This window comes from Clarias gariepinus, chromosome 16, assembly GCF_024256425.1.
Source record: "Clarias gariepinus isolate MV-2021 ecotype Netherlands chromosome 16, CGAR_prim_01v2, whole genome shotgun sequence".
NCBI classification, from domain to species: Eukaryota; Metazoa; Chordata; class Actinopteri; order Siluriformes; family Clariidae; genus Clarias; species Clarias gariepinus.
The window spans coordinates 9,663,011-9,689,474 of NC_071115.1; the positions used below are offsets into that span (position 1 = coordinate 9,663,011).

The following is a 26,464-nucleotide window of genomic DNA, read 5'->3' on the forward strand; positions in this document are numbered from 1 at the left end:
GTGGTTTGTGTTTTGGAAGGTTTTGAGTCATTTGTTAAAAGTAACTGCGATGGATTGGCACCCTGTCCAGGGTGTACCCTGCCTTGTGGCATAAGCCTCCTGGGATAGGCTCCAGGTCCCCGCAACCCTGAATACAGAATGAGTGAGAGTGAGTGAGTGTTGAAAGTAAGGAGCATCTACAGAGGGCTTAAAATTTTGCCACACCTACATGACATATTGACTGTTTTAGATTGATTTATTTGCTCTGAGGGATTTTGTGTTGGTTTGCTGTTATTTTTGTTCTTCCTCATGCTTCCTCGGTTCTTCTTCCTCGGTTCCTGTGGATTTCTTTACTTGGCAAACTGTGTAAAGATTTTTTTTCATAGATAATCATTAGCATATTTGTGTGAAATAAATTGTATTCAATCTTTTTAGGTCACTTCTTTAATCCAATCAATCCAGCTTTTTCATGTTTTTGTAATTTTACTTATTTTATTTATTTTTTATTTTATTCCTGGTTAGAGAAACAACCTAATCGGGTCGTATCACTTCAAGCCAGGGGTTACACATGCAAGGTACAGACTCACAGCCAGAACAATAAAATTATTGAACTATAAACGCCGCACACCACCTGTCGAAATAGCCATGGTAATGGCTCTCTGAATGGCATTTTATTATTAGGTTTTGTCACCTTATCACCCTGTTAATATTTTATAACATGTATAAAAATTAAATAATTTTTTTTTATGTTCATATCTTTATTTGTATATACATACTTTTTAATTACAAATGATGTTTTTAAAGTCAAAATTCACATAATGATTAATAATTTTAAGTTTAAAAAATAGTGTGTGTGTTTGTAAGTGTGGGTGTGTTTTTTTATTTTAAAATGTTCATTTATATGTGAAAGGGGTTACATGGACTCATTTTATTTGTTTGGTTTTCATTCAATCACAAACATTACATGAATTAACCTACAATCAGATTCAATTCATTTATCATGATAAACCGAAAGCAAAGCAAGCAAGTCAAGTGTTCATGGGACTGAAAAGAAGAACTGTCGGCTAAAATAGGGGTAGATGTGGTTTAGAATGCAGAAGGAACAAACTGTTCAAGGCCCATATTAGACTAGGCAATGAGAAAGATTAAATATATTCTCAAAGTAAAGACCAAGAGATTTAAAAAAACAAAAAACAGGAAGTACTAAGGGCTTGCAGGCACGTGCCTTAAAGGTGTGCAATAAAAAAACAAGATTTACATGATTCAAAGTGTAAGAAGATGGGTGGGGCGGGAAATAGATGAATAGACAGGTAGGGAGAGAGTTAAAGGGTGGATTTAGACAAGCATACAAACATAGTTGAGCTACAGATTGACAGAGTACACGTATCAGATATGAAGGTCTATATGTTAACACTGCTATCTGTCTTGTTCTTAGCCTCTTTAAGCAGCATGTTGCTTTGGCACTTCTTTACTTACAGGTGAGTGGTTGATCCTGCTTTTTCTCTTTTCTCCTTTTTTCACAGAATTTTTAGTTGCATGCTTTGCCTAAATATAAGTATATAGGTATAGGTATAACTCAGCAGAAGACATTGACGAGCAATTGTCTTTTTGAATTGAATGTTAACTGATTTTATAATCATTCTAAACGTGTTTTAAAGTTATTAAACTCATTATATATAGTATAGTAATATACTACATATAATACATTTTGTGTATACTATTACTATACATACTAAATTTACTATGTATAATACATTTTTGTGTGGGTTTTAAAATTGCATTCTTATTTAAAGTGTAAATGGTAGAAGCTGAATAAAATTAGTACACAGTAATAAGTGCCATTAGTGTTTAGCGACTTTTAAATTTTTACAGAATTTCAGAATTGTCTATGCATATAAAATAAGCAAAGTGCTTGAATGTCATAGGTAGTGCAGCAAATGAGAATAGGGGCGATGTGAAAGTCCAGGAGGGGGAAAGTAATTTTTTCTAGTGTATCAGGAACTGCCATTTACATGTTGCTCAGACAATAGGAATAGTGTGCAATAATTAACCAACCTTTTATAGTTATATAAAATATTATTTATAGTAATATAGTAACTCTGTCACGGGGCGCTAGAGGGCGTGATGGATCCAAGCGCAGAGTTAGACCTGTGATTAGTGGTAGTGCTTGTGTAGCAGACTGAGCCGGCCGAGTGGATGAAAGAGAAAGTGCCGGTTAAGCTCTGTGCTGTGGCGTGAGCAGAGTCTCGCTGGAATGCGGAAGCGCGCGTGAGCGCTCTGTGTGCAGCGTGGACCTGTGAGGAATGTTAAAGCGCCGCGAGTCGGCGAGAGCGCCTTGTGTGTCCTGTGCAGGAATGCGGAAGTGCAAAGAGCCGGTGAGGAAACTTGGTGTGCAGCGCGATTCGCGCAGTGTTGCAGAGACGTGGAGAACCGGCGGGCGAATGGAGACGCCGCACAGGTTGGTGGCTGGTTTTGCTAAGCTTTTCCGTGGTCGAAGGTGAGCAAGGTTCAGAGCCAGAGAGACAAGAGAAGGTCCGTGATCCGAATTCGTGGTCGTTGAGGCAAATCCAAGGGTCGATAACAAAACTCCGTGAGCGTGGAATCCAAACGTGAGGCAGTGGCGTGGTCGAGAAGAAACGAAGCGTGGTCGGTAACAGGTAGTCGAGACATGAAACTAACGCTGGAAAATTGGGCTACGAAAGGGACACAATAATCTGGCAACGTGACTGTGGCAGAGCGTGGTTTAAATAGGTAAGGAGGATGATTGGAGATAATGCACAGGTGTGTTGAGAGCGGAAGGTGAGGTGGCAAGAAGCAAGGGGTGGTTGGGAACGTGGAGCAGGAGTGCTTATATGATCATGGCAGAGCTGTAGCTTGACGGGTTGTGACAGTACCCCCCCCCCCCTAAGAACGCCACCTGGCGTTCTAGTAGGCGCCTCAGGGTGAAGTCTATGAAAGTCAGCGATTAGGGAGCGGTCCAGGATGAATTTGGCTGGTACCCAACTCCGCTCCTCAGGGCCATAGCCCTCCCAATCCACCAGGTACTGGAGACCACGACCGCGGCGGCGAGACCTGAGGAGTCTACGGACTGTGAAGGCTTCACCTCCGTCTATGAGTCGAGGGGGGGGAGGGGGTTGGATGGGTGGAGATAGTGGACAGGGGACCAGTCGGCGGATCTGGGAAACGTGAAATGTAGGATTGATTCTGCGCATAGAGAGTGGTAGAGCTAGTCGGATGGGCATGGATTTATGATCCGGGTGATGGTGAAAGGTCCGATGAATCTTGGTGAAATCTTCTTGGATGTGGTCTTGAGGGGGAGGTCACGTGCAGACAGCATGACCCTTTGGCCGACAAGTTATCTAGGGGCTGGTGACCGATGACGATTAGCCTGGCTTTGAAAGGCACTTACGGTGCGCCGTAGTTGGTTGTGGGCACGCTGCCATGTTCTCTTGCAGCGCCGGATAAAGGTTTGGGCTGAGGGGACGGCTACCTCCTCTTCCTGGGTCGGAAAGAGGGGTGGTTGATAGCCCAGGCAACAGTGGAAGGGGGACATGCCTGTGGAGGAGGTAGGAAGCGAGTTGTGGGCGTACTCGACCCAGGGTAAAAAGCGGCTCCAGGAGGATGGATCCCGGGTGGCCATGCATCTTAAAGATTTTTCCAGCTCCTGGTTGACTCGTTCTGTTTGGCCGTTAGTTTGGGGATGGAAACCGGAAGAAAGGCTGGGGTTAGCACCGACGAGGTTGCAAAAGGCTTTCCAGAATTGGGCAGAAAACTGGGGGCCTCTGTCCGAGACGATGTCGACTGGAAGTCCATGAAGTCGGAAGACATGGTTGATTAGCAGTTCAGCTGTTTCCTTCGCAGACGGGAGTTTAGGTAGTGGTATGAAATGTGCAGACTTAGAGAAGCGATCCACAATGGTCAGGATGCAGGTATTGTTTTGGGATGGTGGTAGGCCGGTGACGAAGTTGATGGAGATGTGGGACCAAGGGCGGTGGGGAATGGGGAGCGGTCTAAGGAAGCCCTCTGGATTTGCACGTGCACATTTGCACATTTGCACGTGCACTTTATGTTGTCTGTAAAAATGTTACTTAGCTAGTTAGTTTTTGTTAATTTATGTTGTAATTTATGTTAGATCTCTCTGTCCTGTCTCTGCTAGCCAGTTAACTAGGCCTCTTGGTTAGCTAGTTTAGTGTCTCTGTTAATTTATGTTGTAAGTTTATGTTGCATGTAGCACCTTGGTCCTGGAGGAACGTTGTTTCGTTTCACTGTGTACTAACTGTATATGGTTGTAATGACAATAAAGCCCACTTGAACTTGAACTTGGAGGGCGGTTGGTGACCTTGTTCCTGACACAGGTGTCACAGGACGCCACAAAGTTCTTGACATCCTCCTTCATCGTGGACCACCAGAAGCGCTGTTGAAGGAGGAAGAGAGTGCGTGCTGCCCCAGGATGGCATGCCAGTCTGGAAATGTGAGCCCAGTCTAACACCTGTGGTCGTACAGAGACTGGAACAAAGAGCTTGTCAGGTGGGACGGTGCTTGGGCCTGGTTCCCGTTCGAGGGTCTGCTAAACAAGCTGCTCCACAGTAAGCCGGGTTATTGCCACAAGACATTGGGGAGGAAGGATAGTCTCCGTTGTGGATGCGTCCTGAGAGGTGGAGAATTGGCGAGAGAGGGCGTCAGGTTTAGCGTTCTTGGAACCAGGGCGATACGACAGCGTGAAGCGGAAACGAGAAAAGAATAACGACCACCGTGCCTGGCGTGAGTTGAGTCTTTTTGCCGTTCTTAGGTATTCTAGGTTTTTATGGTCAGTCCACACAAGAAAGGGGTGGTCGGCCCCTTCCAGCCAATGCCTCCATTCTTCTAGGGCCAATTTGACCGCCAATAGTTCACGGTCCCCAATGTTGTAGTTGCGTTCAGGGGGTGTGAGTCTGCGGGAGAAGAAGGAGCATGGGTGAAGTTTGTTGTCCTCTGTGGACCTCTGGGACAGGATGGCCCCCACCCCAGTTTCGGACGCGTCTACTTCCACGACAAACTGGAGAGAGGGGTCGGGAAAGATGAGGATAGGTGCAGTGGTGAAGCGCTCTTTAAGATCCCTGAAGGCTATGTCTGCCTGGTGGTTCCATTTAAATGAGATCTTGGACGACGTGAGGGTCGTAAGTGGGGCCGCGACCATGCTGTAGCTCCGGATGAAACGGCGATAAAAATTGGCGAACCCTAAGAAGCGTTGGAGTTCGCGTCTTGATGACGGTACTGGCCAGTCGGTGACTGCCTTCACCTTGGTGGCGTCCATCTGGATGCCCTCAGGGGAGATGCAATATCCCAAAAAGGATGTGGACGAGCAATGAAACTCGCATTTCTCTGCCTTGACGTAAAGTTTATTCTCAAGTAGCCGTTGCAGGACCTGGCGAACGTGGGATCTGTGTTCCTTGACTGAGCGTGAGAAAATCAAGATATCGTCCAGGTAGGCAAAGACAAAGACATTGAGAAAATCCCTGAGGACATCATTTATGAGAGTCTGAAACACTGCCGGCACATTGGTTAAGCCAAAAGGAACCACTAGATACTCATAATGGCCGGTGGGTGTGTTGAAGGCAGTCTTCCACTCATCACCCTCCCGTATCCTGACAAGGTGGTAGGCGTTTCTCAGATCCAACTTGGTGAAGACACGGGCGTCCTGGAGAAGTTCGAAGGCTGATGACATCAGAGGAAGGGGGTAGCGGTTCTTGACCGTGATCTCATTTAGCCCTCTGTAATCAATGCAGGGTCTGAGGGATTTGTCCTTCTTTTCCACAAAGAAGAACCCTGCCCCTGCTGGCGAAGAGGATGGGCGGATGATCCCTGCGGCAAGTGACTCCTTTATGTACTGTTCCATGGCCTCTCTCTCAGGGCGAGAGAGGGAGTAAAGTCGCCCCTTGGGGGGAGAGGTGCCGGGAAGAAGGTCAATCGCACAATCATAAGGGCGGTGTGGAGGTAAAGAGATAGCCCGTGACTTACTGAACACCTGACTTAGGTCATGATAATCTGTGGGAATCCTGGTTAGGTCGGGGATCACCTCTCGTGGCGTAGACAAGGTTTGGCCCATAGGGGCGGAGCGTAGACATGAAGAGAGGCAGGTGGGACTCCAATCCAGGACCCTTCTTTTGACCCAGGCAATGTGTGGGTTATGCAGCCTTAACCAAGGGAGGCCTAAAACAATGGGTGCATGAGCATTATGAACAATTAGGAGCGAAATGAGCTCTGTGTGGTTTCCTGAAAACTGTAGGGTGATGGGGGCAGTACGGTGGGTAATCGGGTTTAATTTGCTGCCATCAAGAGCCTGAACCACGAAGGGCTGATGCAAGGGCGTGAGAGGAATATTGAACTTGGAGGCAGTGCAAGAGGAGATTAAGTTCTGATCGGCCCCGGAGTCGACTAGTGCGTGAGTGACGTGGGATTGGTCGTCATGGGTCAAAGTCACGGAAAAACATGATCGTTGGTCCGGGGAAGAAACAGATGCGGGGCCCCCCTGCATCCCCAGAACTACGGGGGGGCCTGCCCTTTTAGTGGGCAGGAGCGCACAGCGTGACCGGTCTGGCCGCAATAGAAGCAGGCGCCGTTATCTCTGCGGCGCTGGCGTTCCTTGGGTGAGATGCGTGTGCGGCCTATCTGCATGGGTTCAGGGGGTGCCTCGGAAGTGTCTAAGGTTGGTGCAGAGGTGCATGGTGTGAAACAAGGCTGCCGTTCAGACCGTCGAATCCGCTTGCGAGCGTCAATACGTGTTGCCAGGTCAATGAACCCTGCAAGTCCGAGGGGAGTTCACGAGCTGCAAGCCCGTCTTTCACTGAGTCTGTAAGCCCATGGAGAAAACAGTCAAAAAGAGCTTTCTCGTCCCAGTCACAAGAGGGAGCTAGAGTCCGGAAATCAATGGCATAGTCAGAGACAGAACGTGCTCCCTGGCGTAACTGAAGTATTTGGTTAGCTGCCTGATGTCCTGTGAAGGAACGATCAAAAACCCTCCTCATTTCCTCAGTAAAAGTTCTATAAGTGAAGCAACATGAAACTTGAGCATCCCACAGTGCCGTTCCCCACTCTCTCGCCTTTCCAGAGAGGAGAGTGATGATGTAGGTGACCTTAGAGCGCTCTGTGGGAAATGACGTGGCCTGCAGTTCCAGAACGAGCGAGCATTGGGAGAGAAAAGAGCGACATGTGGCTGGATTCCCATCATAGGTAGGCGGAGCAGGGAGGCGTGGCTCATGGACTAGAGAGAGCACCGGGGGGGGATGTAGCAGAGCGGGTGCAGGAGGTGGCTGATTTTAAATCTGAATGGAAAGAGACTGCAAGGTTTCGGTGATGGTTTGAAGTGTAGTAGTGATTTGTGTGATTTCCTGCTGATGTGTACCTAAGAGGGTTCCTTGGCTCTCTAATGCCCCCCTCAGGCGAGCAGCCTCTGCTGGATCCATTCCTTTTGGCCAGATTATTCTGTCACGGGGCGGTAGAGGGCGTGATGGATCCAAGCGCAGAGTTAGACCTGTGATTAGTGGTAGTGCTTGTGTAGCAGACTGAGCCGGCCGAGTGGATGAAAGAGAAAGTGCCGGTTAAGCTCTGTGCTGTGGCGTGAGCAGAGTCTCGCTGGAATGCGGAAGCGCGCGTGAGCGCTCTGTGTGCAGCGTGGACCTGTGAGGAATGTTAAAGCGCCGCGAGTCGGCGAGAGCGCCTTGTGTGTCCTGTGCAGGAATGCGGAAGTGCAAAGAGCCGGTGAGGAAACTTGGTGTGCAGCGCGATTCGCGCAGTGTTGCAGAGACGTGGAGAACCGGCGGGCGAATGGAGACGCCGCACAGGTTGGTGGCTGGTTTTGCTAAGCTTTTCCATGGTCGAAGGTGAGCAAGGTTCAGAGCCAGAGAGACAAGAGAAGGTCCGTGATCCGAATTCGTGGTCGTTGAGGCAAATCCAAGGGTCGATAACAAAACTCCGTGAGCGTGGAATCCAAACGTGAGGCAGTGGCGTGGTCGAGAAGAAACGAAGCGTGGTCGGTAACAGGTAGTCGAGACATGAAACTAACGCTGGAAAATTGGGCTACGAAAGGCACACAATAATCTGGCAACGTGACTGTGGCAGAGCGTGGTTTAAATAGGTAAGGAGGATGATTGGAGATAATGCACAGGTGTGTTGAGAGCGGAAGGTGAGGTGGCAAGAAGCAAGGGGTGGTTGGGAACGTGGAGCAGGAGTGCTTATATGATCATGGCAGAGCTGTAGCTTGACAGGTTGTGACAAACTCATCACTTTCCCATAAAAAGGGCATAAACTTCATATTGCTTTGATGGTCCTGTTTTCTTATTAGTAACTGTGGTATGGGTTGTAGCTGGTCTGTGTGGTTATGATGCATGTAACATAAAGGTATGAGTTAGTTTTTTTAGTAACTTTAGAGGTTTTCTCTTAGGAATTGAATACCATTTTGGGACAAGCAAGAGCACTTCTTTTCAAGTCTAGCATGCAATTTATCAACATAATTTAGTATGGGTTCCATATTAGATTAAGGAGCATATACATACACAGCTATGATATGGTCAGATGTTGTTATGGTTGTTATGATCCCTATACCCATGCAGTATATCCATGTTATATCATTCACTAGTAATTAATTGAATTTATGTTTTTTTTTTTAGCCTGCAATGTATGTAAATATTTGGCCTCAATTGTAATTATAGGAATGCTTATGTAACTTGTATGTACCCTGTAAGCACACCTCTCTTTAATTAAACACACAGAGTCTCACTACTATATAAAAGCAGACAGTTAAATTCCATGGAGAATTTCCTATTAAATTCCTTTTCTCTATCTTCGCTATCTAGCTTGTGTCATGACAGTGATTTAACTGTAATTAAACAAAAGAAGCAGATGTTTAAATACATGAACACAGATGCTATTGCTTTATATTTAATTATCAGCAAAATTTTGACTGCTTTTTTCTCCCCTTTCTCACATTGATGCAACTTTCAGAGGTTCATCTGATGTTAGACAAAATTCCTCAAGCAGAAGGTGAGAGTGGAACACAGCAGACCTTTTCCAACACGGCATGTTACACAAACACATTTTAAATAACCATTTTTTGTTCATTTTAAATTCTCTAAAATTTAATAGCTAAGGAAAGTGCATAATCTGAAGAGAGAAATGTTTCTTAATAGTTTAATAAATTTTGGAATTTAAAAAATGTAATTAATTTTAAGCGTGTTTCCAAAATTCTGACGTTTTTTTATTTTTATGACACACACAGTATACTGCGTGTCACTTTGCACATATTTTGCGTAAGCTTACAGGGCAAGGCAAAGAGTAAAAACTTATTTAACTTATCTAACGTATACCCTTAGCTGTTTAGCAGAATGACATTTACTTTCATCTCTTATGTAAATAGAAGGTAAGGAAAAGATAATGTAATTGCAATTTTTTTTTTATTATTATTAAAATATAGCAGTCAGGAGAATAAAAACCATACTATCATTACTTTGTTATTTTGGCATATAATATCTTGACAAAAATAAATCTATTTTGAGATAAATTATATTGTAAAAGTCTTGGTTAATATTTTGACAACTTTAAAGTGGTAACATCTAATACAGATCAAATCTTGAAGTAATGTAATATATAGGTTGGGTGAAAGTTAACTGTAAGTTAGGTTGCAAAGCAATAAGTTACAAAGTAATAGGTAATGGCTATAGAACTCGTAGTATCTTTGGAGCATCCCATTGCGGTTACTGTGCATCCGTGGTTAGACCCACATTTTCCCGAACGTTGGGTGGGATGACAAGTACCTCATGAATGGCCTCCAAGAAGTCCAGATCTTACTCCATGTATTTTTTTTTTCTTGTGGAACTATGAAAAGGAGGAGATGTACAGAACAAAGCTCCGCACACTGGAAGACTTTGAAGCACGTATTCAGAAAGTTTTCAGCAGTATCCGAAACAATTTCCATCAGAAGACTGTACATTCTATCCCTGGCCATTTGAGGAAACTAGGTCACACCAACTATCCCCGGCCTATGTTGAAATAAAACTATTTACTTAAAATTTTTTTTTGCCTGTTTACTTTCCACCCAACAAGGTCAAAATCATTCTAATTTTAGCACACCACATGTGTACAGTATGCATTGCACTTAATACTACCCCTTTCTTTGAGTCTTTAATCTATAGTCTTGGCATACATTCAGTTGATTCTCTGTTTGTCTCCTCACAGTGATGAAGCTGCCATCTATCTATCAAAACTTAAACACAATCCTGCAAACAGCAAGTAAGAATGCCACACTGTTCATAGAAACATTACACAAGCTGATATTATACAGAAAGATAAAGATCAAGCAAGCTAAAGCTTGTCACTGCTTATTGTTTGTTTGTGTGTGTGTTCCAGGGACCGTGGCATTATTGACAAACTATTAGCAAGTTACAGTCAAACGTGGGTAAAGCAGGACAAGAACTTTACATCATTTAGGTAACAAACACACAGAACACATCATATGGCAATCAGTCATGATGATAAACCAACAAGAATGATAAACCTATGTGTGAATATGTGGCAAACAGGTGTGGAGAAAGTACTGAGAACAAATAAATTAAAGTGCAAATAATTGTCCAAAACACACAGAAGAATCTCGGGGGAGCATTGCTTTTGGAGAATAACACTGCTTTTGATGTAACCACTGCATTTTAGTTGCTTATGTTGTACTGTTTTTTACCATTAGCTCATTTAAAGATGAAAAGCTATCTCACTGCCAAAACTAAATGTGTTGTAGTTGGTAGCAGGATCATTCTTGCTAAAGTTACTCCACTTACTAAATTACTTATGGATGGAATTGAAAAGGGTACAAAGATCAAATTATTGGAAGTACAATTGAATCATTTACTGTTTTGGCCTGATTATAAAAATGTGAATGTTTTTGTGATAGGTAAGGGCATTGTTGTTTCAAGTAAATGCTGTGCCAATGTTCCTACAGCTATTTTGAATTAATTATTGCTCAGAAATTTAGTCTAGTGCTACAAAAAAATATCTAATAACTGATAGAATAGATCCACTAGCTTAGTCTAATCAAGTAAACGGTTCTCATCATTCAAATATAAGTAAGATGCATAAGCAATCTCAGAGCACATAGCACCCTAAACAAATCATTACCATTTTGCTTTTACCATTGGTATACTACTTACTGTATAAAGTGAGCTCTGGTGATCTGGTCATTACTTTCCCACAAACAAATTTTTATTAAGTAACCAGTTCAGTCTAGACCTTTTTTTTAGTTTGGAATCTGCTTTATACTAATGATCAAAAATAGATATCATTTTCAAAGTATTTAAAATATATAAAAATATAGTTCTTTCCTCTTTCCGCCATGTTTGTTTGGGGCCCATCGTCAAGTTAAGAAGAACAAAACAGTGGATAATCCATTATAAGACCTACAAAAATAACCCATCAACTCCATATTGTAGTATGACAAATGACAAAAGACACATTGTCTTTCTACATTATTGAAACAGAATGGGTGCTTTTAAAAATAATAATAAAACATTGTAGTGTTCTAGTATACCAATCATTGGCAGTACAAAATAGGATAAATAAACTAATATTACTCTTTTTCAATAACACTCAACTAAGTTTTAATACTGTACCAGTTTAATACCAAAGTATAATTACTGAAGTTTTTTCCACTCCTTATTTTAAAAAATAATTACGAATGATTTCATTTTCTCCAGGTCATTGCTTGGCAGCAGCTGCAATGCTATTTCCAATGCAGTGGTTACACAGGACAATTCACCTGTTGGGACAAATATTACATTTGATGGGGAGAAAAAAAGGATAAGGGTGGTGACACCAGACCTGTTCGATTTATTTCCCAAGGTATGGTATTATTGGAATATGTTATACACTTAAATTACAGTACAGTGAAACCTTGGATTGCAAGTAACGCGGTTTGCAAGTGTTCCGCAAGACGAGCAAAGATTTTTATAAAATTTTTACTTGGAAACTAAACAAGTCTTGTTTTACGAGTACCGAGTATCATGTATCACGCATGCGCTTCTTGTTTTGATGCCGAGCATCATGTGATCACAACTGAACCAACGGTTTTTCTCTCCCTTGTACTGCGGAATTGTGGGTAATCGTCTCCCCTGCTGGTTCTTAGTGCGCATCTCTTACTGGTATAATCAACATCCATGCATGTGTGTACTGTTTAGTATAACACTCTGACCATGTATGTGCACATAAAACATTTTTTTTGTGTCTGTATGCATGTGTGTACAGCGCACATGTAAAGCAAAAGCAAGTCTCATTAGAAAGGTTAAAAATCCATTTAGTTTTTCTGCTCAAGGCACAGACTCCTACTACTTTCGCCTTCACAGACACACACACACACTCTTTCTCTTTGCTCTACACAGAAACACTGCTCTGTCGCGATTGAAAGGTAAAGTCCAATTTACAAGCCCGCTTCCAGAACAAATTATACTCGTAATTCAAGGTTCCACTGTATATGATTGTAGAATGTGTGAATATGTGTGTATATGTGTTTAGGAAAACCCATTCAAAGGAGCACCATGGCACTCATGTGCTGTGGTGGGCAATGGAGGCATCTTAGCCAACAGCAGCTGTGGAAAACAAATCAACTCTGCTACTTATGTTATCAGGTCTGATGCTGTTCTTTTTATTCAATAAAAGAAGGAACAATGTTTTAATGTCTTAGTAAATGTACACACTGTTATTTAAAGAAAAACTAGCAAAACTGCATTCTAACAGCAAAATCATAAGCCTGGTAAATGCAGTATAATGGTGTGGAGCAGTTCTGTTATGTAAGGGGTGTACAGCCAAAAGGCAGTAAGAGGAAAAAAAATTCAATTTGTCATTCAATGACCTTACGTTATAACATCACTTACATTATATCAGCTATAAACATTCTTTCCTTCACCAGCTTCTGCTTCAGTCCTGAGGACTCTTGTAAGAAAACTTTCTGCTTGTTACACAAGTGCTAACACTGGAAAATTCTTCAATAAAATGATAAATAAATATCTTCTTATTGGAAGCTTCACCATACAGTGGGGCAAAAAAAGTATTTAGTCAGCCACCCATAGTGCAAGTTCTCCCACTTAAAAAGATGAGAGAGGCCTGTAATTTTCATCATAGGTATACCTCAACTATGAGAGACAAAATAAGAAAACAAATTCAGAAATTTACATTGTAGGATGTTTAAAAAATGTTCACATACTGTGTGTATTTTGGCCAATTGCTGCATGCAGTTCTCCTCTAGAGCAGTGATTTTTTGCGGCTGTCGCTGGGCAACATGGACTTTCAACTCCCTCCAAAGATTTTTCATGGGGTTGAGATCTGGAGACTGGCTAAGCCACTCCAGGACCTTAAAATGCTTCTTATGAATCCACTCCTGCGTTGCCCGGGCGGTGTGTTTGGAATGCTTCATGCCACATGCTTTACAATAAGTATGGTGTTCTTTGGATGCAACTCAGCATTCTTTCACAACAAGTTGAGTCTTTACCAAAAAGTTCTATTTGTTTCATCTGACCATATGACATTCTCCCAATCTTTTTCTGGATCATCAAACTTCAGACAGGCCTGGACATGTACAGTGAACCCTTGGATTACGAGCATAATTCTTTCTGGAAGTGTGCTCATATTCCAAAACACTTGTAAATTAAAGCAAATCAGCCCCTCCCGTCTCCCCCTTCTCATCTTACACAGTAAACCTTTCTCCTCACTTATTTAAATTTCTCAGAAACATGCACACATTATTGCAGGGTTTCCGCGAAGTCTTAAAAAGTCTAAAATTTAAAAAACAAATTTTTAGGCCTTAAAAAGTCTTAAATTTGCTGTTCTAGGTCTTAAATATTTTTTCACAGGTCTTATTTTTCCGATGTCCATGTAAAGCTCATTTTAATTCTATTTCTGTTTTTGTTGTTGCTTGGTTGATTCCGCGGTGTTGTAGTTTTTTGTTTCACTAGTCCAGCGGTCGCCAACTGGCGGACCCCGGTCCGAGTCCAGACCGCGAGATGCGTCCCTCTGGACCACGAAGCCTTTTGACTTAGTATAAAATATAGATAGCAAACGCTATTTTCTAATGAAAAAAAATATGTATATCGGGCACGTGAAGGTCAGCTCAGTTTCCTATGGCGCTACAGTCATGCGTGCATTGAAGAGAGCAGAAAGCGAGAGCAGCGCACAGACAGATTAGCGCAAAAAAAAAAAAAAATAATAATAATAATGTCACGTTAAAAAATTTTAAAGGTTGATTGAGAGTTTTTTACGATGAATGGGTGGGAAAATATGCATCTATTCTTCCTGCATCAAGCTCTACGAGGCCTGTGTGTGTTATTTGCTCGGACTCTGTTGCGGTTGTCAAAAGTGGAAACATTAAACGCCATTACGAAGCTAAACATAGACACTTTGAAGAAACTTAGCTTAAAGTGCAGTATGAGCGATCTACACAGGTCCTCTCTCACTCACTCACTGCCCAGCAATGAGCTTAGGAATGTTCACTGAGAATACAGGGGATTTTAGGAAAACAAAACAAGCCCTTTACAGATGGGGAAATAGTAAAGGAGTTGTTAATTTTTAAGTTGTTGGCAACTTTTAAGTTGTTAATGTTTAAATTAATTTATGTACTGTTTAGATTTAGAGATAAAGGCATTTTGCACAGTTTTCTTCATCATATTTTTGCCAAACATTGTTACTGGTTTAATTAAATTATTTTGTACCAAAGCAACATAAAGGACAGAACAGAACAGCATTAAAATGAGATCCAATTTGTGAAGGATGTAAATTGGTCTGTTTATACATACGAAAAAACATGTTTATCCATATGAAAACATATATTGGATACACCTAAAGCATTAGTGTCTGTTTTGGGTTGTCCGGACCTTAGCTGGTGAGGAGTGTTTATTTACCGGACCTCAAGCTATTTTAGTTGAAGACCCCTGCACTAGTTCAAATATAATTCGCTGTATTACGACTACAAATGAGACCAGCATGCAACAGCCAATCAGCTTTCTGTTATTGGCGTGAGTCTCTCTCGGATTGTATGTTACCACAGACGTAAAACCGAGTTTACGTTTTAACCATGGGGAAGTGCAGGTTTAGCGATACGTGGCTTGAAAAAAATGAATATAAGGATTGGTTAAGGCCAGTTGCTAACAATGCATTTGAAGCATGCTGTTTATTATGCAAGAAATAATTAAACTGGGAACGTTAGGTGTACGAGCCCTAGTGTCTCATGCAAAAAGTGAGAAACATCTGACTGCTGTGAAGGGTCTCCAGCAAACGACAGCCATCAGCCAATTCCGCCAAGTATCTGGTGGCTCCATGCTGCCTAACGTTAGACAAGGCCCACACTGCAGCTCCACAACCCCGGCGGTTTTAGATCAGAGCCAACGCTAAGAGCAGAAGTGCCCTGGGTCCCCCACGTCGTGACTAGACACCAGTCCTATAGTGCGAATAAGGAAATTGGTAATTTTGTTTCAGACAATGTTTCCGGACTCCGACATCGCTAAATCATTTAGGTGCGGGAAAGATAAATGTATGTGATTCTGCATTTTCTTTTGTGTTTTTGATGCTGTGATATAGGTCTTAAATTTCATTTATATTGGTCCTAAAAAGGTCTTAAAAAGTCTTAAATTTGACATAATGAAACCTGCAAAAACCCTGTATTGGAAAGACTGTGTTGTCTTAAAAAATAGCAAGGAACATCGGTAATGACACTCGCATGAGCGCATACTAACAGAATCACTGCTGTAAATTAAAAACAAACAAACAAACAAATGAACCTGCACTTTACCTTTAAAAAGAATCGCAACAGAGCAGTGTTTCTGTGTGGAGCGGAGAGAGAGAGAGGGTGTGTGTGTGTGTGCGTGTGTGTGTGTGGCGCAGTGTAAAGGCTAGATTGTGTGTGTGAAGGGGCACGGTGTCAAATTACGCTGAACACAAGTTTACAAACACAAAATAAAATATGTTTTACACACACACACACACAGGTGGTCACAGTGTTATAGTAAACAGTACACGTGTGCACGGATGTTCATTATACAAGTGAGAGACGCACACTAATACTTGATACTCAACACATAAACCAAGACTTACTCGTTTTTCAAGTCTAAATTTATTTAACATTTTTGCTCGTCTTGCAGGACACTCGCAAACCACATTACTCTGAGGTTCCACTGTACTGGCTTAAGCAGGGGAACACGTCTGGCAATGCAGGATTTGAGTCCTGATTTGCCCTGGCGGCGCAGTGTGTTACTGATGGTAGCGCTTGTTACTTTGGTCCCAGCTCCCTGCAGGTCATTCGCTAGATCTTGTGTGGGGCCTCAGATCAAGGAAGATTATCAGTGGTCTTGTATGTCTTCCATTTTCTAATAAATGCTCCCACTGTTGATTTCTTCACACCAAGCTGCTTACCTATCGCAGAGTTTGTGTGTGACTGAGGAGAGAGTGTGACTTTTTGAGGTTGTAGACGGGTATCTTTTATACTTGTGGCCGTTGTAATAATGTGCAGAAGACCAACAAATACAACTCGGGGTTGTTTTATTCCAATTAACTATACACAGTTACAGTTAATTTCTATGTGGAAAAAGAGTAAATAAAACAAAATTTAAAACCCAATTTTTCCCAGTAATGAACAAATATTACCAAAAAGATATGATATACATCAACACAAAATAATTAATAATCCAAGAAAATAAACAAATGTACAGATTCACTATATTGTGCAGTATAATAAAAAAACTAAAACAAACAAACAGCCAGGAAAGAAAATATAGCAGTAGCAGTTCTTTTTTTTTTTTTTTTTTTTTTAAGAACATACAACATGCCCTATAACTGCTTCATGGGCAAAAACCAAAAACAGAAAATGATACTCGTAAGATCCTGTTTTACAGGATCTTAAACACACATCCCAATAGGCCAAACACACCAGGGAAACTTGTATAGCTTGCACATCCTACATTAAAATCAACACATAACTTCAAAATTAATGTTTTTAAACTCTTTTTAAAGAAACAACCACAAATAGCATAAGTTGTTGCATTGTAGGCATAATCCAATTCTGCCAGATATTCCGCCCAACAGCGCTTCTTTTCCGGGGGCAAAGTGCGCAGTAGGTCAAGCATCGTCCTGTTAAACTGTTTACATTAAGCGTTACCAGTGGGATGATAGGTGTGGTGTGGCTCTTCTTCACACCATAAAGCTTACAGCGTTCTGTTATGACTTCACTTTCTAAGTTGCGGCCCTGGTCTAAATGTAGTCGTTCTGGAACCCCGTACTTTATGAACCATTCCCTGAGCAATGCTTTAGCTGTGGTGTCTGCCTTTTGATCATGGGTGGGAATTGCCTGAGTGAATTTCATGAAGACATCTGTAACTGATCCATTACCGGAGGCAAATTAGGGCTCACTCTGGTGGAGGGATGGCTGATTCCAGGACTGAGGGGTTACAAAACCCCTTCCTCTAGACACACCTCCTGGTGTTCTTTTCTTGGGTTAGAATGTTTCTTGCGACTACCCATGATCACTCCTCTGGTCCGTATCCCTGCCTGTCTACTAGGTACTCCATCCGGTTGCCCTGCCTTCTTGACTTTAAGATCTCCTTGACCAGATATGCTGGACTCCCATCAATCTCCAGAGGGGGAGGAGGTGGCAATTCAGTAGACATGGTGGCCGATGTCGCATGGGCCGGTTTTAAGAGGGACACGTGGAAAGAGGGAGAAATATGGTAGATACGGAAATAGTTAGAAGGAAGCTCTAATCGGTATGTGACAGGGTTTATTTGTCTAATGACTTTGAGGTTCCCACATACCTTGGGCTGAATTTCTTGCTGGGAAGTCTAAGACGCAGGTCCCTCGTGGATACCCAGACCATCTGACCTGGCTGATAGCTGGGGTGGGGACGTCTTTGTCGATCGCTTGGATCTGTTGATGTCTCAAATGATGTCTAATTGCCCTTTGTAGTTGAACATGTGCACTGGCCCATACCCTCTCACTTCTCTTGATCCAATCGTCGACTGCTGGGACATTGGATGGTTCACCAGACCAGGGGAACAGTGGTGGTTGATACCCCAGAACACATTGGAATGGTGTGATCCCTGTAGAGGAATGTATCAGCGAGTTTTAAGCATACTCTGTCCATGGAAGGAATTCGCTCCACTTGTGTTGTTCTTGGCTGCAGTATGAGCAAAGGTACCTTTCTATCTCCTGATTTCTATCTCTTCGACCTGCCCATTGGATTAAGGATGGTATCCTGATGTGAGACTGACATTGATATGAGACAATGTCTTCTGGAAGGCCGTAATTTTTAAATACTTGGTAAAATAAGGTTTCTGCCACCTCCGTGGCTGTGGGCAACCCCTTTAATAGTATCAGCTGACATGATTTAGAAAATCGATCGATAGTGACCAAGATGGTTGTGAAACCATTGGAACTGGGAAGGTCAGTGATGAAATCGATGGCTAGGTGAGACCATGGGCACTGTGGGATTGGTAGGGGTTCTAATAATCCGGCTGGAAGCTGTCTTGGGGACTTAGACTGGCCACAAATCCTGCATGATTTAACAAGGTCTGTGACGTCAGCGTTGAGTGTTGGCCACCAGAATGAATTTCGTGTCAGTCTTGTTGTTCTGTGAATGCATGGGTGGCTTGAACTCAGGGATGTATGGATCCACTCCATGGTTCTTTGTCTCAAGTGCTGTGAAATATGCTGTTTGTGTGGTGGGCACTCAGGAGGGGAGGGGTCTTCCTGTTGGGCTTGCTGGATTTCCTCCATGAGGTCCCAACGAATGGGTGTGATAATAACAGAGGGTGATAGGATTGGTTCGGGCTCACCAGAGCTGTCAACGGGGTCGTACCTTCTTGATAGGGCATCAGCCGTGCCGTTCTTACTGCCTGGACGAGAGGTGACTGTGAAATTGTAGCGGGTAAAAAAATAAAGGCCCACCGAGCTTGCCGGTAGTTTAACCTCTTGGCATTCTTAATGTACTCTAAATTCTTGTGGTCGGTGATCACCTGAAACTGGTATTTGGCTCCCTCCAACCAGTGCCTCTATTCTTCTAATGCAGTCTTGATGGATAACAACTCCTTATTCCCCACATCATAATTTGCTTCTGCCGGTGTTAGCTTTCTAGAGAAGAAGGCACATGGGTAGAGTTTACCTGGGGTGCCGTGGCGTTGTGACAGAACTGCCCCTATGCCACAATTGGACGCATCAACCTCAATAATAAACAGGGAGTCTGGATCTGGGTGCTTGAGGATGGGGGCTGTAGTGAAACTGGTCTTAAGGTTGTCAAAAGCAGTTGGAGCATAATTACTCAATAGTAATTTTTTCAGTTAACCTTTGAGAGGAGCAGTGAATGCTTTAGTGCTGCATTTGCGTATGAAACGCTAATAAAAGTTGGCGAAGCCCAGAAACCATTGCAGCTCTTTGACAGATGTAGGAACTGTCCATTCAGTGATTGCTTTGACCTTAGATTGATCCACTTCAACCCCTTATTGGCTGATGATTTTACCTAAAAACATGGTGGTTGTGGTGTGGAATTGGCATTTCTCAGCTTTTACATATAGGTAGTATTTGAGTAAGCGTGACAGTATGGTTCTCAGATAATAAATGTGTTGCTCTCTTGACTGGGAGTATAGAAGAATGTCATCAATGTACACAACCATGCATTGGTTTAGCAGGTCTCTGAAGATTTCATTAATAAACGATTGGAAAACTGCTGGAGCATTAGCCAGGCCATATGGCATAACCAAGTACTCATAGTGCCCTCTAGTGGTGATAAATGCATCTTCCACTCATCTTCCTCTTCGATCCTGATTAAGTTCTAGGCACTTCGTAGATCCAGTTTAGTAAATATCTTGGCCTCGCGGAGCTGCTTGAGAGCAGATGGAACCAGAGAAAGGGGATAAAGATACTTGACCATTTGAACCCTCTGTAATCAATACATGGTCGGAGCCCCCCACCATTTTCTCCACAAAGAAGACATCTGCAGAGGCCAGTGATGTGGAGGGTCGGATGAAGCCTGATGCTAGCGTAGCTATAGACAGAATGTTGACCATTGTGTGAGCTGACCTTGTTTCCATGAGATTTGTGGGTCATAAATCTTTAACCATGGATGACCCGGGATCATGGGGTGCATAGGTGATGAGATTACAAACAGACTGATTTCCTCTACATGGAACAGTCCCACATGAAGCTTAGTGGGCATAATTTGATGTGTGATTCTCCCTCCGTCAATAATGTTATTGTCAACAGCGGTGACGTGAATGGGGGGGGGGGGAGTTCAGGTTTTCATCCTTACATGCTAATTTCGCTTGTAGCAATGGGTTTAGGCCTTCACGAAAAACTGACTTCAAAGCCACCACGTTCCATCAACTCTGTGCGGCTAAAGTGCGGAATTGAACGGCATAATCGGCTGCAGTAGAGTTTCACTGGCGCAAATGCAACAGTTGGGTGGTAACATCTTGCCCCCGGAGGAATATTTTAAAACATTTTGTATTTGATGGGAAAAGTATGTAAATTAACTGCGAATCTGTAGGTCACTATCCCATACAGCAGATGCCCATTCCAGTGCCTTGCTGGTAGGTAGTGACATGACATAAACGCACACTTTGTTGCTTCACTATGGTATGCTTTCGGCTGGTGTGAAAAAAAGATTGAGCACTGGCGTAAAAACCCCCGGCATCCCATCAAGGGGTTACAATCTGTAACCACAAGAACATTTTCGTGACCATCTACCTTCGGTTCCAGCACGATGAAGTTTACTGTAATTACCTTCAGTGCCCTAGAAGCCAAAAATGACTTGATTAGTGGATAAATCTTTGGTTGAGGAATTTTAGTTAACACAAAACGCTGATAATCTTCAATCCACTGAGCAACATCATTGTGCATACCCACCCAAAAGCTTCTGCTTCTTAGCAAGTGCATGGTACGTTCAATGCCTTGATGGCCCATAGAGTTGTGCACACACTCCAGAACTCGCCTTTTCAGGCTAGAAGGCAACAAGAGCTGAAAACATTCCCCATCTGTAGGGTCCCTAATTACTCATACATATAGATACAGTAAACCCCGACACTCCCTGATATTATCCCAATGCTTTAACATTGACAGAACAGGTTTAGGCAGATCCTTGTCATATATTCTTGCCATCACTTCTGCTGCTCCCACAACCTCTTAAATACACTAATCACAGGATTCTGCTGTTGGAAGGCACGTAACTCATCAGAAGTATAACCTGGAAAGGTAGGTGTATTTCCCTGCCTCAGCCCATTAGGATCATCAGATGATGAATCCGCCGCCTGTATTTGCCTTAGTCTACAACTGTGATAAATGCTGGGTCTAGGGCTGTACCACGGTTAATCAAACTACAAATTGCAACACATCCATCATACTTCACATCACCTGATACAGGCTCTGGCTCCCCTGCAGATGGCTGCCTGGAGAGTGCATCGGCTACTACATTTCGACATCCTGGACGGTACTGGACATCAAAATCAAAGATGGACAGTTGCAAAATTCACCTCTGCTCAATCGCCCCAAGCTTGACGGTTTTCAGATGGTTGTTGTCTGTGATCACAGTGAACTTGGAACCCAATAAATATCCATATAAAAGAAATTGCCCACTTAAGAGCAAGAATACACTAAGATATCATCTAGATAGACTAGCAAAATCTGAAAGACCAGGTCATTCATGGTGGATTGCATTACCCTTTAAAAGGTTGCAGGCCCATTGCAGACCCCAAATGGCATTCGTAAGTACTGATATAACCCAAAAGGGGTAGAGAACGCTGTTTTGCGTCCATCTCCTCCTTCCACAGCCACCTGATGATAGCCACTTGCTAGATCAATTGTAGAGAAATATTGTGCTCCACGCAGAGCATCAAAGCTCTCATCTATGCGGGATAAGGGAAATGCATCCCTTATGGTCTTCTGATTTAGTTTTCGGTAATCTACACATAGCGTGATATTTCCATTGGATTTCCGCACCACAACTATAGGTGACGCATAGGCACTGTTTCTCTTCTGTATGACTCCTTTCCGTAACAATTTAGAGATATGCTCCCTTACTTCACTGTACTGATTTGGTGGAATCCTTCGATATGGCTGTGTAATAGGTTCATCATCAGTCAAACGAATTTCGTGTTTAACCTTATCAGTATACCTAAGGTCCTCATCCTCTACAGCAAATATGTCAATGTACTTGGTTAATAATGTCCTGAATGAGCTTGCTCATCCTCACTGCCAGCCACATCAATCTTATTCAGGATTTCCTGTATACGGTCTATGCCAATCTTTCCCTTTGCGTCTATGGTCACCTGTTTAAGGTCACCCGAGATCTGCTGAAATTTAACTTCACAACGCTGTGAACTGTTCACACACTCCACCTTCGACAGGATTCCCAGCCGTGTCCTAGGGGACAAGAACACGTCCTCCTGAAAAAAAATTCAGAATTTCAACAGTTATACCGGAAATATTTGCACCTACAAGTGTGGGAATAACTACCAGACCTCCTGGCAACGAAATACTCAAAGGTTCTAACATCCTGTCCAGTCCCTAAACCTTGATTAGATGCCCTTGCCAAGATGGTCACTAGTGACCCAGTGGGTATGCGCTCTGCCCGTTTCCCAGCAACCCATGCAACACGTCTTTTCAACAGTACATGTCTGTGCCTTCTGAAAAACATTCCTCCACTCAGAATCCACTCTTGCCCCCAATGTAGTATCAAATTCTGCATTGACTAACTGCCTAAACTGACTGATTTTGTTTATGCCCATAATACATTGCAATGATTTGTCAGGGCTAACAAGGTCTTTAACAACTAAAAAGCCACAGTGTGGCATCTTGACTCCCATGGCCTCAACCTCTAACTCCAGGTATCCAAGATTGCGTATGTCAAGCCCATTGGAAACTGAGTTTTAGCCAGCCAGTGGTAGAGAGCATATCCTCATCATCCCCAGACAGACAATTCCGGAAATACTGCTCAATTATTGTGCTCACCTGACTACCAGAGTCCAACAGACATTGGGTGGCAACATCGCCAACCAAAAGCTCAACTACAGGGCATGTAACTACAGCGCGTTGCATAAACTGGTCACAGGAGGGTGCAATACCGTCTGAGTCAGCCTGACCTCCCCGAATTGCCCGACTTGGTACAACTGGGGACGTCTCGCTTTCTTGATAGTCAGGGGGAACAGGCTGAGCCGACTGAGTTTTTGGCTTCTAAATACAATTCATTGTCCCGCTGCATGACACCTAAAGCATATTGGTAGTCCCTCCTCAGTAAATTTTGGTTGACTTAGGTCTCCTAGTTTTCACCCTCGTGCTACTACCTTGTGCACTGAAATCATTAACTGCCTCAGTGAGTCAGCTCACTAATTGCCTTACTTGTTCAGCTACCACTTTAAGTTCATCCTTTAAAGTAACATCTCTATGTTCATGCACTTAAAGGACTGAAGAATGCGCTAAACTACTATTATGTGACTTGTTTGCTTTGATACCAAGGGTGCCTCTAAAAACCACAATTGTGCTTCATCTCGGACACCAATCATAGTACAGTACAATCTGGGTGATTTCAGACAAATTTACGAAGTTCCCGCTTAAGAGAGAAATCCCAGACCCCTTCTACAAACTGATCCCTTAATGCCACCTTCACATTAGCTACAGCATCAAAGAAACAGTTCAGAACCAAATTGAGTGCTTGTGACAGGGCATAAGAAAACTCTCTGATGCTTTCCCCCTCTAGTTGCTTACGACTAAAGAAACTGTGTAGGCTTCTCTGAGATATACAAACAGTTCACTGACCCCATCATCAGCAAAATACTGCATAAACAAACTTCAAGGGCTGCCCCTCTTAAGAAAGATATGACAAAATCATACTGGTCATGGTCAGACTGATGCCGGCGTGATGTCATCACGCATTTCTTAAAGGGCCCTGTACCCATTTTCACCCTACAAGCAGAAAATATAGAGTACAGACATCCAATGCCCCTTTAAACACCACCCAGATACATACTGATAAGTTTTAACAGATGCCATTAATACAGGTAATGAGTGGAGGACAGAAGAGCCTCTTAAAGAAGTTGTTACAGGTCTGTGAGAGCCAGAAAACTTGCTTGTTTGTAGGTGACCAAATACTTATTTTACTGAGGAGTTTACCAATTCATTAATTTAAAATCCTACAATATGATTTTCTGGATTTTTTTTCTTATTTTTATCCCTCATAGTTAAGGTATACCTATGATGAAAATTGCAAGCCTCTCTCATCTTTTTAAGTGGGAGAACTTGCAGAATTGGTGGCTGAGTAAATTCATTTTTGCTCCACTGTATCTATGATTTTATAATTAACATTGAGTTTTTATTATGCCTGCCATACAATTCACTTTGATTTCAAACCAGTGATTTGCATTTCATCAGCACAAATGTGCTGAGCTGCAATTGTACAGTAGAACCTTCATCATCACCCTCATCAGAATGAAATCAAATCAATGGTGGACCCAGAGCCTAATTTTTGCCTGTCACAATCTAGTCACAAGACCAAAACCACACTTTATTTAAAAAATAAATAAATAAATGAACATACCTAAAACATACATTATGACCAACAGTGCCAATTTAAATCTCTCCCACAGTCTCATTGTAATTCAGGTCTATTTTGTTTTTTAGGTGTAATCTTCCTCCAGTGAGCAATGGGTATGAGAAAGACACAGGAACTAAAACAAACCTTGTTACAGCCAACCCTACCCTCCTCTTTAGAAGGTGACTCTGGGTTGTGAATGCAGTTGTATGTGTGTGTTATTTGCATTGTTCTCATGGTATTCATGGAGGAAATGAAGTGTTTAATATGCTAACTTGTGCTACTGGTTTTAATGAATAATATCTCTTAACCTCTGATAAACCAATAATCTGTTGATGGAGCAGCAGCTCCAAACAAGTTTCATTTTAATGACAATTAAGATTATTGAAAGATTTTAGTTTAAAAAAAGCATCCAGAGCCTAATTTTTCCCATGTAACAATTTAATCACAAGACCAAAAGCACACTTTTTGTAAAATAATAAAATAAAAAAATCTGTAGTGTCCGTAACCATGTCAAACTAATTTTCATGCTAAATCTAAATAGGCCCAGTTTCATCTGGATGACAATTAAGATCATTAAAGGATTTGAATAAAACAAAGTTACAGACACTACACCTGGGCACCACTTAGACAATTTTTAATACCAATGCCTTGTTTTGGCTGAAATTATTTCAACTTGTAGTGGTAATGGTTGCTTTTTTTGATGCTATTTTTGTTTTGATTTATACTTGGTTGTTAACAAAATAGGTTTTACATTGCAAAAACTGACTCTTATAGTCAGCTATAGAAAAGTTAATGCACAAAATATTTCATGGATTTGTCTCCTCATAAGACAACACCATCAAAACTCAGCTCATTAAGAACCACTGCATTAAATTACCATAAAAGTTCATATTTTTCCAACTAATTCTCTGCAGGTATCAATCGCTAACTGAGCGCCGACGCCCGTTCGTGAGAGACATGCAATTGTATGGAAACGCCCTTATCTTCCTGCCTGCTTTCTCATTTGGGATGAACACAGCTGTGTCCCTGCGTGCCCTCTACTCACTGGAAGAGCACAGTAGCAGCGGCCCGCGGGTTGTCTTTTTTAACCCAAGTTACCTGAAGAGTCTGGCACAATTTTGGCGTGGCCAGGGACTTCGTGAAATACGCCTCAGCACAGGTATCATGATGGCCAGCTTGGCACTAGAGCTCTGCAATAATGTCCATTTGTACGGATTCTGGCCTTTTGAATCACACCCATACACCTACCAGCAGCTCAGCAACCATTATTATGATAACCAACCAGCACACAAAAGAATGCATTCGATGCCAGCTGAGTTTAAAGCCTTGTTAAACCTCCATAACAAGGGCGTGATCCATCTGCACCTAGGGGAGTGCACAAATTAAAGTTCACCTCATGGCCAAAAGTTGATGGACATCTGACATCCAGTATATGTATTTTTCCATTTGCTGTTTCGTGAGATCAGGCACTGATGTCAGGTGTAGAGGCCTGGGGTGCAACCGGCAGGCTCATTTATCTTCAGTTTGGTTGAGGTCAAGACTCTGTGCATGCCACTAAAGTTCTAAACGAAAGCTTTGACAAACTGTCTTGTAATTTGCTTTGTACACTGGGGCATTGTCATGCTGGAATAACGTTGGTCTCCTTAGTTTCAGTGAAGGAAATTTTCAAAGCTACAGCACACAAAGAAATCTTATATCAATTTTTTGCTTTAAACTTTGTGGCAATAGTTTGACAAAGCCCACATATGGGTTTAATAGTCAGGTGTCCACAAATTTTGTGCAATATTGTATATGTGGAGCATCTACGGTTAAACTGTACCATAAGCTCATGTGTTGTATCACTCTGGTAAAATGGGGTAAATCAATGTCATTATCTATAAGAGTTAGTTCTGGTCTAAAAATTTTATTGTATAA

General features: G+C 42.4%; 1 protein-coding gene across 1 annotated transcript; it reads left to right on the plus strand.

Moving 5' to 3' along the window:
• Positions 1-1,335: 1,335 nt before the first annotated feature.
• LOC128544050 (alpha-2,8-sialyltransferase 8F-like) lies at positions 1,336-26,464 on the plus strand. The gene is made up of 8 exons (XM_053513996.1): positions 1,336-1,457; positions 8,959-8,997; positions 10,189-10,242; positions 10,360-10,440; positions 11,694-11,838; positions 12,508-12,620; positions 24,637-24,729; positions 25,465-26,464. The coding sequence occupies exons 1-8, from the start codon at positions 1,372-1,374 to the stop codon at positions 25,934-25,936; spliced, it is 1,083 nt and encodes a 360-aa protein (XP_053369971.1). The 5' UTR covers positions 1,336-1,371; the 3' UTR covers positions 25,937-26,464.